This window comes from Astatotilapia calliptera, chromosome 20, assembly GCF_900246225.1.
Source record: "Astatotilapia calliptera chromosome 20, fAstCal1.2, whole genome shotgun sequence".
NCBI lineage: Eukaryota > Metazoa > Chordata > Actinopteri > Cichliformes > Cichlidae > Astatotilapia > Astatotilapia calliptera.
In genome coordinates, this window is record NC_039321.1 from 25,327,442 (window position 1) to 25,342,704 (window position 15,263).

General features: G+C 40.6%; 2 protein-coding genes across 2 annotated transcripts; both read right to left on the reverse strand.

The window, feature by feature from the left end:
- Positions 1–388: 388 nt before the first annotated feature.
- zmynd12 (zinc finger, MYND-type containing 12) lies at positions 389–7,964 on the reverse strand. Its single transcript, XM_026153783.1, has 8 exons — positions 7,712–7,964; positions 5,966–6,095; positions 5,438–5,609; positions 5,172–5,341; positions 3,928–4,050; positions 3,765–3,852; positions 3,086–3,231; positions 389–1,224 (listed from the first exon to the last, which is right to left on the reverse strand). Exons 1-8 carry the CDS (start codon positions 7,837–7,839, stop codon positions 1,081–1,083), a joined length of 1,101 nt encoding a protein of 366 aa, XP_026009568.1. The 5' UTR covers positions 7,840–7,964; the 3' UTR covers positions 389–1,080.
- Positions 7,965–8,143: 179 nt separating this feature from the next.
- emp3b (epithelial membrane protein 3b (MAM blood group)) lies at positions 8,144–10,746 on the reverse strand. Its single transcript, XM_026154401.1, has 5 exons — positions 10,667–10,746; positions 9,621–9,708; positions 9,427–9,529; positions 9,192–9,332; positions 8,144–8,616 (listed from the first exon to the last, which is right to left on the reverse strand). Exons 2-5 carry the CDS (start codon positions 9,696–9,698, stop codon positions 8,453–8,455), a joined length of 486 nt encoding a protein of 161 aa, XP_026010186.1. The 5' UTR covers positions 9,699–9,708; positions 10,667–10,746; the 3' UTR covers positions 8,144–8,452.
- Between the last annotated feature and the right edge of the window lie 4,517 nt (positions 10,747–15,263).

Here is a 15,263-nt window from a genome sequence, read left to right on the forward strand (position 1 = left end):
TCCATTGACTTTAAGAATGCCAGTTCATCATCTGGTTTTCTTTGGGAACACTGTTTTAAGGATCATTTGAGGTCAAGGTCCCAATTCTGACTGATTTCTTTATGCTTGGTCTGTATAGATTACTGTTATAAAGTAAATAAACGGCATGGAAGCTACTGAAAGGAACAGGGGTACCACATGCTAGCAAAACAGGGAAGGAAACTGGCCTGCATGAAAGTTGGCCAGTTTGGAACAAACATGTAGGGACCTGTGGATGAGTCACTGTATATAACAACAGTGCACAAACTTAATATTTAATTCCGAACTGCTGCTAATGTATTCAGAAATTGAAAAAGGGAATATGGGAAAATCTGAGCGTTTCCGTGTTTGAAACTGAATGCCAAAAAAATTGACCAACAACAAATGTTTTATTGTATAAATTCAGTGCAAATAACACAAGTAGTGAGGTGATTTTAAAACGGATTTTTTTTATATGAATGATTGTTTCAGAATTGTACATATTGTGTAAGATCTCAGCAATTAAATGTCTGTTCTGACATGAATCTTGGGTTTGCTAACAGGTTTACAACACTCTTTCCACTGCAGGAGGACGATGCAATGTTTTTGCCTCTAAAAGTGCAGCTCTCTTGACAAAACGCAGACACTGGAAATCTTTAATTATGTCTGGATTTGGTGAATTGGTGTAGAGACTCCGGGTTGCTAGGTACAAAACAAGCAAAAACATTGCATCACAAAGGCTTGAGCAAATGCCCTTGACCATTTTTGTGTTCCATAACATTTTGACAGTGTTAAGAAATGGATCCCAAAAAGATGCAATTCACTAATGTTCAAAATGATGTATATATATCCCTCTTTTTTTTTTTTTTTTTTAGATCAAAATAAAGACGAGTCATTATCCAGAACAACTGAAAATGTGTCTTTTTTTCTTTTAACTACATCTGTGCATCTATTTTTTAATCCACTCTCAATAATACTGTACAGCATGTGGAAAATCTTGCATTTGATTGTATATTTTCATCATTGTGGGGCTGCACAAATATCCTTAAAGAGCAGATCTCCAAGCAGAGCGATGGGCAGGGCTTAGTACTGTGACTCCGCAGAGCCAGGATGTGGGACTGTGTGGAGTATCTTCACCAGTTGCAGCAGGGCCTGGATGGGCTCTGTCAGGTCATGGTCTGGTATCAGCTGGCTGGCCTGCAAGGCTGTGCTGCCAAATCCCTGCGCCTGGCACACAGAAACAAACACAGCAACTGCAGCTGTTAAACCCTCCCGAGAGAGTAAATCTGCCTTATATAATGATATCACTGAAATTGGACCGCAACCCAGTTGACTTATTTACCCCACTTTACCCTTTAGTAAGCTGGTCTGCTGGGCTGTTATGTTATCCCCAATAATTAGGAACGTTTTGAGCAGCATTCATAAAAATAGCTGCAATTTGTTAATAGGGGTTTCAGTATTATATAGCCGGGTCAATAACACTTTTTCTTTTGGTAATTTTTCTTCCATTCACTAGCACAGTGACTTTTAAAGCAAACAATGAAGACATGACTGATGTGCAGACTTTCAGCATTAAATTGAGGGGTTTATCCCAAATACTGCATTCACTGTTTTAATGGAATTGCAGCCATTTTTATACCCAGTCCCCCCATTTCCAGAGCCTCAGTAACTGGACAATTTACTGACAAACAGTTTCATGCCTGGGTGAGGCCTGTGTTCTTTCATGTTTTCTGGATCTAAATATCTGAATTTGATTTTCTGATTTTTCTGAAAATAAAATTAAAAAATATATAAAAGTAGATAGATGAAAGCAAGATAAACCAGAAAGATGAGAGGAGAGAATTATGGAAAAAGATGGAAACAGCCTGTGACCTGAAGCATACCACATCGTCTGTCAAACACAGTGTAGGTGATGTCATGGCATGGGCATGTATGGCTGCCAGTGGAACCAGGTCACTGGTTTTCATTGTTTATGTGGCTGCTGATAAAAGGAGCAGGATGAATTGTGAAGTATATTTGCCCATACTCTCTGCTTAGATTCAGGCAAATGCTGCAAAACCAATCAGACAGCTCACAATGGATAATGACCCCAAAGCAAACTGCAAAAGGAACTCAAAGAAATGAGATATTACTCAGTGGCCAAGTCAAGTCACCTAATTTAAACCAAATAGCAAGCGTTTCAGTTAAAAATGTATCCTTATCCAAAAACCTGGACATAAGTGCATCTACCCACAGCTCCCTCAATACCATATACAAAAGCTGATAAGACTACAGATAGGCTCTGTTATCTAATGTTCAGAGAAACTACTTATATTTTCCTCAAAATAATAATGCATCCAAATCGTGATAACTGCTTGTTCTTACACTGATGTACTTTTATAAGTACAGCACTAAGACAAAAACCCAGAGACCTGTAACATTAACATTACTTTACACAATACCAACTGTGAAACAGTATCACTCTGTAGTGAATACAAGGAGAAAAATCATGATTTAGGCAGGGTACCATGGCACACGTGCACACACACACACACACACACACACACACACACACACACACACACACACACACACACACACACACACACACATATGGTTGGTGTAGCTGTTGATTGAGTAAAAGAATATCTAAGTGCACTGGATCTTGCCCTGCCTATAAGCCACAAAATAAAAATAAACGCTGTGGAAAAAAAAATCCACGTGTATCATTGCTTGTTACAGGCTTTATCCTATGTTTACTTGACCTTAGAAGTAGGATCCCATAAGCCATCCCATCCCGTACCAGCCTGATACATAACATGTTTTGCTGTGCACATAGACCGCTATGGCTTTATCTGCCTTGTCGCCTGACATCTCAAACTGACACACACAAAGAGCTGCAGCTTTAAGAAGAGACTGGAAATCAAGGCCGCAGTCAGAGCATTGAGACAGTCCCATTAGCTAGTGCTAAGTCCCACCTTATCGTGAGACTTAGCAGTAGACAAATAGAGATAATCCCATCTTCAGACAACACAAGTAGGAAATAGGGAAATGGGGAAATGGGTCACGGTGGCAAACTAAACTTCTAATACCTCACCAGGTGGCTCACCTTGAGGAAGTCTCCTCCTAGGAACGACAACATGGCCAGGCAGTGGGCCACCACTGCAATCCGTGCTGGGTCTTTTCTGGTGTCTTTCTGCTCAAATTCCAACATAGTTCTCAACATCTCATCCACTTCAACTCGCTCGGCTTTGTCTGATTGAAAGGCATGGACACAAAAAAAAGCATGTCGTCTAGTTTACTGTGGTCTCAAACATGCTTTACCACCTCAAACAATGAAAGAAAGCAAGTGACATGCATGTGTTCAAGTTTGATCAAAACATGTATGTCTGTGTTGTCCTTGTAAACATCCCAGATAGCTTGGGAAACTGTTTGACAGGCTTAGCATTATATGTAGGGCAGCAGCTGTGATACAGGGCAGTGACATGGATGCTGCACAGCCACAGTAGTGTCAGCATGGGTCTCTAGTCAGCTCTAAGCAAGCTTGCATAAATCTGGGGTTTAGCTTTCACATTGCACAGCAAGACACACTCCAAATATAGAAGTGTCGACCTTATTTTCTCAGTGACACTCCAGTGGAGCTGTTGGCTGTTGACAGTTTGGAGCATGAATGATGGACTGGTGATGTTATTGTCTGATTCTGCTGAACCGCTGAATCGACTAGATTGGTTTTATAACCTTTTTATACCATATATACAAAACATATATGCAGAGTGGCTGCAACAAACCATAAAAGGAGTCCACCGGTGGATTTTGGATGCTTTCTTTGCGAGTCTCGAGAAGTCTGGTCAGGTGACGGTGCCAAATACGTGCCACCTACAATATGAGCAAAAGAATGTAAAAGGCATAGAAGATAAATTTAGTCTCAAGGGCAATGAGAACATAACTGACCTCAGAGTACAAGGAATGAACAGTGGGTATCTTCCCCTGCTTGGTAAACACATCAGCCATGAGAAAGTAGCCCCGAGAGGTGACTGTGCTATCCAGACCATACTCCTCAGTGGCAAAGTAGATCTGGGGAAATCAAGTTATATACATACTGATGCATACGACACAAAACATGTGCAAAATGCTTGTTGTTCCATTCTCTGTTAAAATGATCTCACGCTGCTTAAGTAATGTTGAGGTCCAGGTTTTGGGGAGGCTAGTCCGTAACTGATCTTGTTCCATTGTTTGTTGTTCTAACCAGGTTTGCTTTTACTGCACTTGCAGTGTGTTTGAGCATCAATGTCATGCTGATAAACTAATCAGACACTTTCCAGATGCTTTTGAATGGTGGTATTTGACTGCTATCATTATTCCATCAATTTTGACAAGATCCAAATCATCGCTCCACCATGTTTTACAGATGGCTGTAGACACTCCTCAGGTTTTTCTCATTGTTTCCCTTCCTTAAAAATTTCGGCTTGTCAGCCTTCAACTGCAACTATTTTCAATGGTTGATAAACAGTAGATGGATCAACTCAAGGGCCAGATGGTTCTCTTAGGATATGTGACAAGTAGATCGTTTTTCTAGGCCACTTCTTCTTTTGAGTTCCCCTTTTCCAGTTTCCTCATTTTTCTTTTAGGACACACAGCACATCAGGACAAGATATGCCAAGTTTTCAGCTCTTCAGAAATCACTTTGTTAGTGCAAAAATACTAGTTTGTGCCTCCCACATTGTGCTGTCTTTGGCATTTTTCATAGCTTCAAAAATGATGTGCTTTTGTGAGAGGCTGCTAGTAACAAAGTACCTGGACAATGAAATTGGCTCTTTGCTAAGTTGTCTGCTTTGTGTAGACATAACACCGGTTCATATCATTGAGTTAGGTGCCATTGTTATGCTTGAGTGATTCACGGGTCAATGTTAAATGGCTTAACAAACAAGCAAAAAAAACCCTCATTCTTGTGAGAAGAGTCAGGTACAAGGACTGGATTAAAATGAGTAAAAAGAAAACTTTGAAAACTATTGCTCAACATCCCTTTAAAATTCCAAGAAACTCTAATTCAATACACAATACTGTATCGTACTCAAAAAAACATGCTCGAGCAATAAACAAGCCATTATGGATTTCATTTGGTTAGCAAATGGCTTCTGCTCCTCACAATATCAATAAAGTTATGAAACAGTTAATGTGCTAATTATGACACAGACATCATTTGCAAAGTTATGCAACGCAGTATCCAGGTCTCCAGCCGCCACATGGAGGCGGCCCAGGCTCCTGTGGAGCTGGTGGTGGATTGTGAGACCACATTTTGGACTCTTCAACACTGCCCACTCTGCCTGGGACAGGAAATCTGCCACAAGGTCTAGATTACCCAAACCTGGAGATGCACACACACACACACACGGTCATGTATGAAACACCACACGATAAGAGAACATTTAAACTGAGAAGCCGTTTTGTGCTTGTTTCTCACCCATGTTGGCTTCAGCCAGCAGCAGGTAGGCAGGGACCAGCTGGACGGTGTTAGGGCCATGAACGTCTATGGAACAGCGCAGGCAGAGCTGAGCAGCAGGCAGAGCCTCTTGGTGTTTTCCCTCAGATAGCTTACTTTGAGCCACCAACCTGCAAATCTCAATAAGCTCTACCTATATAAGAAATCAAATCCAAGATAGGCATCAAATTAAAATATCTTATTTCCTCTTAAAATAAAACACTATCAAGTTGTCTATACACTAATGCCTCTATTTGACTGTTCCTCTCAGCTGTAACACATATTTTTTCCAGAATCTATATTCCAAAATTAGGAGCTACAACCCAGACCTGGACTTTGTGCACCACAAGGACAAATCATATAAAGAAAAAGGGAAAATAAACCATTCAAGGAATAATAATATAGTCTTTTTTTGTATTGTCTTTGACAGTAAGAAATGCAACCTAGACTCAAACTTCATATTTTTTTTTCTCCTAATATATGGTGCCAGTGATTTCCACGCATCCTCACCTTTTTAATTTGTGTTTCAGTGTGACTGGTCTGTCGGAGACTGCAGAGTGTCAGGGCGCGGATGGGAACAAGCAGCTGACAAATTCTCTCGTGGATCCCCACCCAGTCAGCCTGCTGGTGCTCTGCAGCACTGGATGTTTTAAAAACCCACAGGTCATTCAGTCATATTTATATTCTCTTAAGCCACCTCAGGACTTTGTGAGAAGCATTTTTATGCATAATAAGTCTCCCTCTTGCACACTGAGACTGATGTTTTCCTGGCAATGAAGCTATTGATAAAGAATCACGATTTATGACATAAGCTGACCTGCAGCTCATACTTGTTGTGGATGATTTAAACATATGGATCAGGCTCACCTCTCTTGTCCAGACAGATACTATTATGTGTGCTTGACAGTAAAAATCTCTGTGCAGTAACAGCTTGTTTGGATTCTGCTAACATTTTCAGGGCAGAGTCTCTCTGATTCAGGAGATATCATCTGAGTACACAGAGGGCATACGAAATTATATGCCATTACATAACTGGTCTGTAATTTTGTTCATCTGGCTCTCCTCTTCTGCACACTTGTGTGGAGTGGAAACTGTCCTGCTTTTCAGCTGAGTTTTTCCCCCCTACTGTGAAAAATGTGCGCTCATTCCAGTGTACTTGTGGTGAGAAGCAGCGAGCTGGAAATCTGACCATGTCATATCAACAGTAGCACTGACACAGCTTGTGCTTGTGAGAGTACAGAGACAGACAGAAAGGCACACACAGAGATAAACACAAATCAAGTGGTCTCTTCAGGATGTACTCTCTTGTCCCCGCTGAGTTTTCTATGCAAAATACACCAAACAATCACCACACACATGACTCGCATGCCAAAGTAGGATGACTTAAGACTAACCATTTTACCCTAAAGCCCTATTCCATGTGTATTACTTTGGCTCAATCCATGACTGGGAATAGCTTAGTATGCTTGCTTCACGTGTAATTAAAGATTTTAAGAATCCTGAGAACCTGATTCTTATTGTCTGACATATATGTGTACCTATATTTATATCTGTTTGTTTTTTTTAATAAAACCAAAAATTGTGCCTCTCATTCACCCATTTTAAAGACTGAAAGGATGGCAGCCACAATAAGTATCTGTAAGCTGCCTGAGACTGGCTTTAGTTGCTCATCCCTTTCCATAAATCCCCACAGGGAGTGATCTCGCCACATGCTCTTCTTCACTACCCACAGTGTGTGCCAACGGGGAAACTGCCCAGCACCATGTTATGGTCTGGAACCGCATATAAAACAGTGTCAAAGAAGGTAACGTCGGGTTTACATAAAAGCTGAAGCTCAGCAAATTATATTATGAAAACAACACGCAGGCAAAAGAACAAAAATAAGCGTTGTGGTAATGTATTTTCCAGCTGTTCCGCTCCCTCCTCATGACAATCACACTAAAACGCCCTCCTTACCGACGTGTTATGTATGTGTGAGCGTGGGAGGGGGGGAAAACATGGCGAACGCTGCCACCTAGCGTCCAACCCGTAAACACGGTTCTGACCAAACCATATAACCTAAACACAATACACGCCTTTAAAAAAATCTATCTATCTATCTATCTATCTATCTATCTATCTATCTATCTATCTATCTATCTATCTATCTATCTATCTATCTATCTATCTATCTATCTATCTATCTATCTATCTATCTATGAAGTCAGTCGTTAGCACGGGCATCGCTCTGCCACAGCTCGGATAAACTGAGCTTACCAGTAAAAAGTCACTCGACACTTGCTACATTGCAGGCGGGCTTCTCTTTGGCAAAGCTCGCAGAACTTTTCCGCTCCTTTGGGCAAGGCAAGAGGAATGATCGCGGACGCTTGAGATTCAGCTTCCATTATTGCTACGAAGCTTGTTTATGAGTCGATATGAGCTTAATTTTGCAACATAAAAAGCAGCTTTTAAGCTATTAGCTTCCAAAGCTAGTACCAGTTAGGGTTCCCTGTTTAGTTTATGGTTGACATGGCAACAGCCTCAGCAGTTTCCCTCCCTGATGTAAAGCTGGTTTGAAAACATAAAAGAGACTTAAAGCTTTGTGGTTTTGTCTGATATTTATTAAGAATATATATATATATATATATATATATATATATATATATATATATATATATATATATATATATATATATATATATACACACATAAAAAAATATTAGGGGAATAGGCAAATTAAAATAAATTCAAATGCCTCTTAATAAGGCCAGTGTCACTTACTTATGGATTACTTTATGTGGTTAGCACATGACAGTGAACAGTAAGTGAATAACAAAATACTATTTGCAGTGAAAATGTCTCAAAATAGGCAAGCATTAAACCTTTTAAAAGTTTTTTTTCCTCTCAGCATACATGTCTATACAAATAAAAACAGCAACATTTTAAGAAACATAACATAGGCACGTGCCTCTTTCCAACAATAGGTGGGGTTGACATTGTGTTCCTTTTTTTAGATCACTACTTCTTGCGCAGATGGATGTATAAGACGCCGCTACACAGCAACAATGGGACACACACCCAAGCCAGGATGAAGCAGTAGCCAAAGTGTCCTGTCAGCTTTTTTTCAAGGATTTCCTTGTTGTGTATTGCGTAGATGAGCGCTGCAGAAAAGGCTGTCAGGCCTAAAACACATACACAAAAAAAACATACACACAATAATAATTGGTTAATGGGTCAGATAGTAGAAACGTTTGTAGTGTTAGTACCTACTAATTAGGTCACATAAAGTATAGTGGGAGCAACAACAGCATATACTTTGGATGACCAACACAGATCCATGCCATTCATATTTTATCAGGAGTAGCGGTTACTGCCTCAAAGAAGACATTTAAAAACAGAGGTGATCTCAAATATTTCAGGTGACATGTTTAAAAAAAATAAATGCACATATTGTAAGTGACAGAGGAGAGGGAGGTCTGGGGATCTCTGCTTAGACTCCCACCCCTGCTTTCCAGATAAGTGTCATAAAATAGATGGATATATTATTACCATTAATATTATTATTTTAATAGTATAAGTCATATGATTACAAAAAAACAAACTTCAGCATTAATCTACCTGATACCTTTCCACAAGTTAGTTATTGTAATAGGCTTGAGTAGCATAATAATAAGCACTCTTTAATTTGTCATAGTTTTCAAATGCCCTGATCACACAGTGGCACTATATTTTGCAAGCTACTTCACTCCACTGTTACCTGCAAAGATTTGACACAATCCGGTGAAGTAGAAGAGACCGCCCCTAGACATGGTGAACAGCAGACCCAGGAACACCAGGAAGGAGACCGATGAGAAGACCACTGAGAGAACCATTAAGACCTGCACTGCCTGGAGCCATTCTGAAGAAGTAAACCATTCCCTGAGTCACATTTTTACCTTCGATGGAGAGCTATTTCATTTTACAGCAATATACAATCTGGAACAAAAACTTACGAGTTTCAGTGTTGGGTGAACACAGCCAGCTTTCTGTGGAGTTGTCATACCTGCAGCTGTGCCATAGGTCTGAGGTTTCCATCCCTTCCCACACCCACCAAGACTTAAAAAAGAGATCAGACATTACACACAGAGTCAGCTATTTCACACATACGAAAAATAAACACTCACCACTTCCTAAAGTTGACTGTTACCTTCTCCATGGTTGCAATAATCAGGATTGCCAGAGTGATGAGATGCAGCAGGGTGACAAACATCAGCAGGTACGGCATTTTTAATTACCTGCCAAAATCAAACGCAACATTTTTTTAGGTTTCCTGAGCCATTGGCATCCGGCGCAGTAAAGGAAATTGTGTGTGAAGCTTTTAATGTGTTTGTTGGTTCCACAGTGAAAGCCAGTGTTGGGCACCTTTCCTGTTTTTGAAACTTTAAATGGAAAAATCTGAGGAGCTGAACAGAGTTTTCTCTGTATTACATAAGACCACAGAGAAGTGATTTCTAAAACTTCTCTTTGACTGGGCATGTGTGTGTTTACAGCCTACTACAGCAAAATAACCTGTGTGGACCCAGTGAAATCTAAATGGCGCCAAAATAATTACTCAGTTAACCTCTCTGCTCCTCTGAAGGTTTCTTTCATCATGAAAGGGTTAATGGTCTGTAATTAATCCACATTTAAACGCGGATTGAATCCAATTCTACTTGTAAACTTGGAGTAAATCAGTCTGAGGGGAAAAAAGATTTGACATTGTACTTTAGTGTACCAAACTGCTAAACTGGCTGTCATAGCAGCTAATAGTTTAGAGTTCTTTTAATTTCATAATAAATAGAAATTCAAGGAGACAAAAAGCAGAGGAGGAGGAAGAAGGAGGCTTACAGGAAAAGAAGAAACAGGAAAAATTGCCTGTAAAGATCTTTATCTGAAGGAAAGGACAATTTGGAGGGGCGGTGGAGTCACGATTACTCTCAAATTATGTCATTACGCTTGAGTTCACCCATCGCATTCAAGTGCAAAGAAATAATCAACTGAAAACGATCATTTTTGTGCGAGAAAACTTAAATACAGGCATTACAGTAACACAGCATGTGATACAATCACTGCCTTTAGCCAGGCTGATAACTGACGTGGTCTACAAATTGTTAAATGTGATGAAATGTTATGTTGTTTGTACCTTGTTAAATTACATGATTTAACAAGATATTTAGAGAAGTTGCATCAAAATTCAAAGAAAGCTCTACTCACCCTGGATGAGGCTTATTCACTTGAACTAGATCTCAGCAGCTTAGCAGCAGCTTCCCCGCTCTACACTATAGTAGCCCCTCTTGGTGGTCCACTCTTTTCTCGCTTAGCCACACCCCCTTTATTTTGGTCACTTACTCCCAAAGTTTCCAGGGTGAACGCCTATTTCCTCTCTTCAGCACAGAGCTCCCTTTTGCCCTGACTCGTCACCATCCAAAAAAAGTCTCAAGTGAGACCCGCCTATATGCAGTGGAGACACATAAAACCACATGAAAAGATTTTTTCAGTAAACAGACCACTTAAAGTGCTCTCCGGTGTACGTGCTGCCCTACCTCACTCATTCATGTTGGTGTAGACATGAAAAATAAACACTCAGCTGCAACATAGCCAGTAGAGACTGCGCTTGTCGCACATAGAAAACGTGGGCGCGATAAAACAAATGGCATAGACTGTTCAGGCACTTATATTAATATGAAAAGACTGTTTAGAGCAAGGGTGTCAAACATAAGGCCACGGGAGCCAAAACTGACTCCAATCCAGCCCACGGCATGAGTCTGGAAAATGTGAAGGAAGGGATCAGTTTTGAACTTTAAACTATATTTTCTTAAGTTTGACATCTTTTTCTACATTCATACTACACAAAAGTAATAGAAAAACAATTAAGTGTGACAGAATAAGTTTTTAGACATTCGAATCTAGTTTTTAAGTAAGGATGTCTCTGAGTGATTAATGTTTTACAAACATTTTAATTTTGCACACATATATGATAGCCTGTGGTATATAACCACATAACTATTCAGTACATTTTTAAAGCCATAAAACACAAAACAGCCAACAAAACAGAGACTGTTCAGCTTCAAAGAAAAAGTAGTGCCTCAGCCCATCAGCCAACACTTTTCAAAAGGTGACATTTTTAATTTGAAGGCAAGTGGTGTCCCTCTCCAAAGTTTCACAGGGAGAGAGCAGAGTTGTTGCAGAGTGTTTGTAGACAAGTTATCGTCTTCTGTGCAAAATTTGGGCGACTGCAGCAATCTGCTAGCGACCAAAGTAATGTCAAGGAGATTTTACGGATACCTCTTTGTGACCAATTTCAACTTGCAACTGCCCTCTGGTAACCATTGTCAGCCAGGCTGGGCATATAGACTTATCCATCGCCTGGGTGAGTGGGGCCTTATTAATTTACCGTGGGGCTCAGGTGGGAGAGCGGGTTGTCTCCCAATTGTAATGGCAGTGGATCTGACTGTGACCCAGTCCAGATGTTGATAAGTAGGGCCAGGTGTTGCCTATCAAATGCACTTGATTTAAGAGATCCATGAACAACTATGATAGCTCTATAAAAGCTGAAGTTCTGGCAGCATTTAGCTGCATGCACACGATGTTAACACAATGCCACAATATTCTCAGGAGTGGACATTCCAGCAAAATTCACGCCAAGGTCAAACCATGCAATGCTTAGGGAAATTCCACAAAACCCAAGAGCTACATCTGAAACTCTACAAGTTCATGACAGCACAATTAGAAAAAGACTGAACAAGTATGGCGGTTTGTTTGGAAGTTTAAAAGCGCTGCCAAGAGAAAAGTTTCTTCTCTCTAAAAAACCCTAAAACAAAACATAGCAACACAGGATTGAAAGGTTGCACCTAAACAAATTCCAGCATTTCCCCAGGCCTGCAGTTTGTGGAAGTTATAACAAAGACCTATTTTCCCCAACAGATTTGTATAAATTTGGAGTAAAATAAATTTTTACTGCTGCAGGAAAGTCTGGAGGGTTGCTGGCCTAACAATGGCTTTTAGAGCTGTCCTCGGGGCTCTAAATAAAAGTGGATTAATCAAGGAGCATGACCATCCAGTTTATTTTTCCTGTGAATGTTATGATCAGCCCTTTTTGATTTGCTCTCCCTGTTCTGTTGATGACGTTTGGACTAGCTAATCATCATCAACGTTTTTTTAGGCTTTGGTTTTGGCAGATTCTTTGGATGGCAATGCTTTTAACACGACACTAAGTGAGCACTCTCCTCTGCTGTCACCCATTGCTGAACTTTCATCCCCAAAGCAGTAGGTGGCGATGTTGCGCTATGAGCCATAGCTCAACAGTCAGAACAGGGCCGCTTACATTAAACCAGTTATGATTTATATTATACTGGTTAAGTATTTGGCCTGCATTGTGTAACGTTCTTTTATTGTTAAGAAAACAATGAACTTGGTTTGAAAACAGAGTTTTGTTCTATGCAACGATGTACAAAGCAACTGTTGCTATGTTTTAGAGAGGCAACAGTGGAACTGAAGTCCATTACTCTACGGTGACAGACATTATTCAGCTGTGGAAACATTCAAGACTGCTGCCAATCTTTCTAGAAGTGGAAGTAGCAGCAAATTCACTGCAAGGTCAGACTATATCATGAATTAGCAAAAAACCCCCAAAAACCCAAGAGCTACATCTGAGACTCTACTGACCTCCACTTCGTGAGAGCACGATTAGAAGAAGACTGAACAAGTATGGCTCGTTTGGAAGAGTGGAAAGTGTCTGACCTCTTAAAAAGAACATGGCAGCAGGGCTTAGGTTTGCAGTGTTGCATCTGAACCACGTTTGGACTTTTTGAACTATGTCCTTTGGCGAGATTAGACTAAAGTGGGGACATAATGCACAGCCCAAAGTTTGGGGAAAACCAAGCACGCCATCAGCACAAACACCTCGTACCAACTGTTAAGCACGGTGGTGGAGGAGTGAGGATTTGGGCTTTGATGTTGCAGTCACCAGACCTGGGAACCTTGCAGATAGTCTGTAAGGTGACAATGATGCAAGCACGCCCACAAATTGACAACACGGTTGCCGAAAAAGAAAAGAATTATTGTGTTGCAATGCCCCAGTGGTGTGACCTTAAGAAAGTTTTGCAAAACTAAATACCCACAAACCTCAATGAACTGAAGCAACACTGCAAAGAAAAGTGTGCCAGAATTCCCCCACAATGATGTGAACGACTGATAAAGCAATACATAAAACGATTACTTCAAGATATTGCTGCTAAAGGTAGTACTACAAGCTACTGAGTCATGCGAAGACTTTCGTTTTCACATGATCCTTGAGTTTGGCGAGCCCGTGTGAATTGCAGCCTGTTTCCTATTCTTAGCTGACAGGAGTGTCACCCAGTGTGGTCTTCTGCAGCTGTAGCCAATGTGCTTCAAGGTTCGTTGTGCATTCAGAGATGCTCTTCTGCATACCTTGGTTGTAACAAGTGGATTCTTTGAGTTACTGTTGTCTGCTCTTTCACCTCTGACCTCAGCTTGGCGTCACGAAACCTCAATGAACTGAAGCATTGCTGCAAAGAGTGGGGTGAAATTCCCCCAGAATGATCTTAGACACAGATAACGTCATACAGAAAACCATTATGTCATGTTATTGCTGCTGCTACTACACACTACTAAATTGTGTGAAAACATTTTTTCTTTTATGACTGCATAATGATTCTCAATAAAAAGAAAAAGAGTAATAATGAAAGGGAGATTCCACTACAGTTGTGCCCAGGGTGGTGCCTATGTTGTATGTATTAGCAGGCTTTTCTTTGAACTGCAGCTACTGTTTATACATGCATTGTGAATTTCACAGTGATGATGTGAATGTTTTTTTTTGAGGAATATTTGAGTAATGCTAGTTTAAACCGAGCACTTTATAAGAAGTTTTGCTTGTGTTTACATTTGTGGAATGAAGATGAAAGCAGTAACGCAGTAGTGGTTCAAGTTAACCCTAGCAGTGCTCTTGTGCCTTAGCACTTTGAGATGGCAATAAATACATATTTTGCATAAGTAACAACTAAAGAAATGATGATGTGTGTTTTATTACCTTTATGTCACTTTTCAAAGCAGGCACTTTTTATCCAGTGGAGAGGATGTGGTCCTTCTCCTCAGACCTGACATTGTCTGCCCACATTCAGGTCCAGTCCAAAAAGGGCTAGGCACGGCCTGTACCACCTCCGACAACTGAGGAAGTTCCGGGTCTCTCCAGTGATCCTCAAGACTTTCTATGCAGGCGCTGTGGAGAGCATCCTTACACAGAACATCGCATCCTGGTACGGGAACAGTTGTGTTAAGGATCAAAAAGCTCTTCAGAGAGTGATAGGCATGGCAGAACGCTGCTGCAGGGCTGCTCTCCCCTCCCTACAGGACATCTACACCAGGAGATGCTGGTTTAGAGCAGCTCAGATATTGGAGGACCCGTCCTGTCCCGGCAACAAACTATTCCAACTTCTGCAATCAGGCAGGTTTCGCACCATCCGGGCAAAAACAGAGACGCTCGAGAGGAGCTTCTATCCTCAGGCACAGCATCCATAAGCGACACAACCTAGCCTCATTCTTCTCAGCTTCACTACAGCACTAGACACTTTAACACCCACTCACACAATGTACATTTTCAGATTTTCAATTTAAAAATTTCCAGATTGTTTTATTTTATTTAATTCACTTAATGTACATAATGTTCTCTCTCTTTTTGCACAGTCGAGGAGTGTGTCAGGACACAGCTCACTGTGTGTTGTACTCGTATAACTATGCATGTGACAAATAAAGGATCTTGAATCTTAAAAAAAATAAATCACAGAATCTGTGA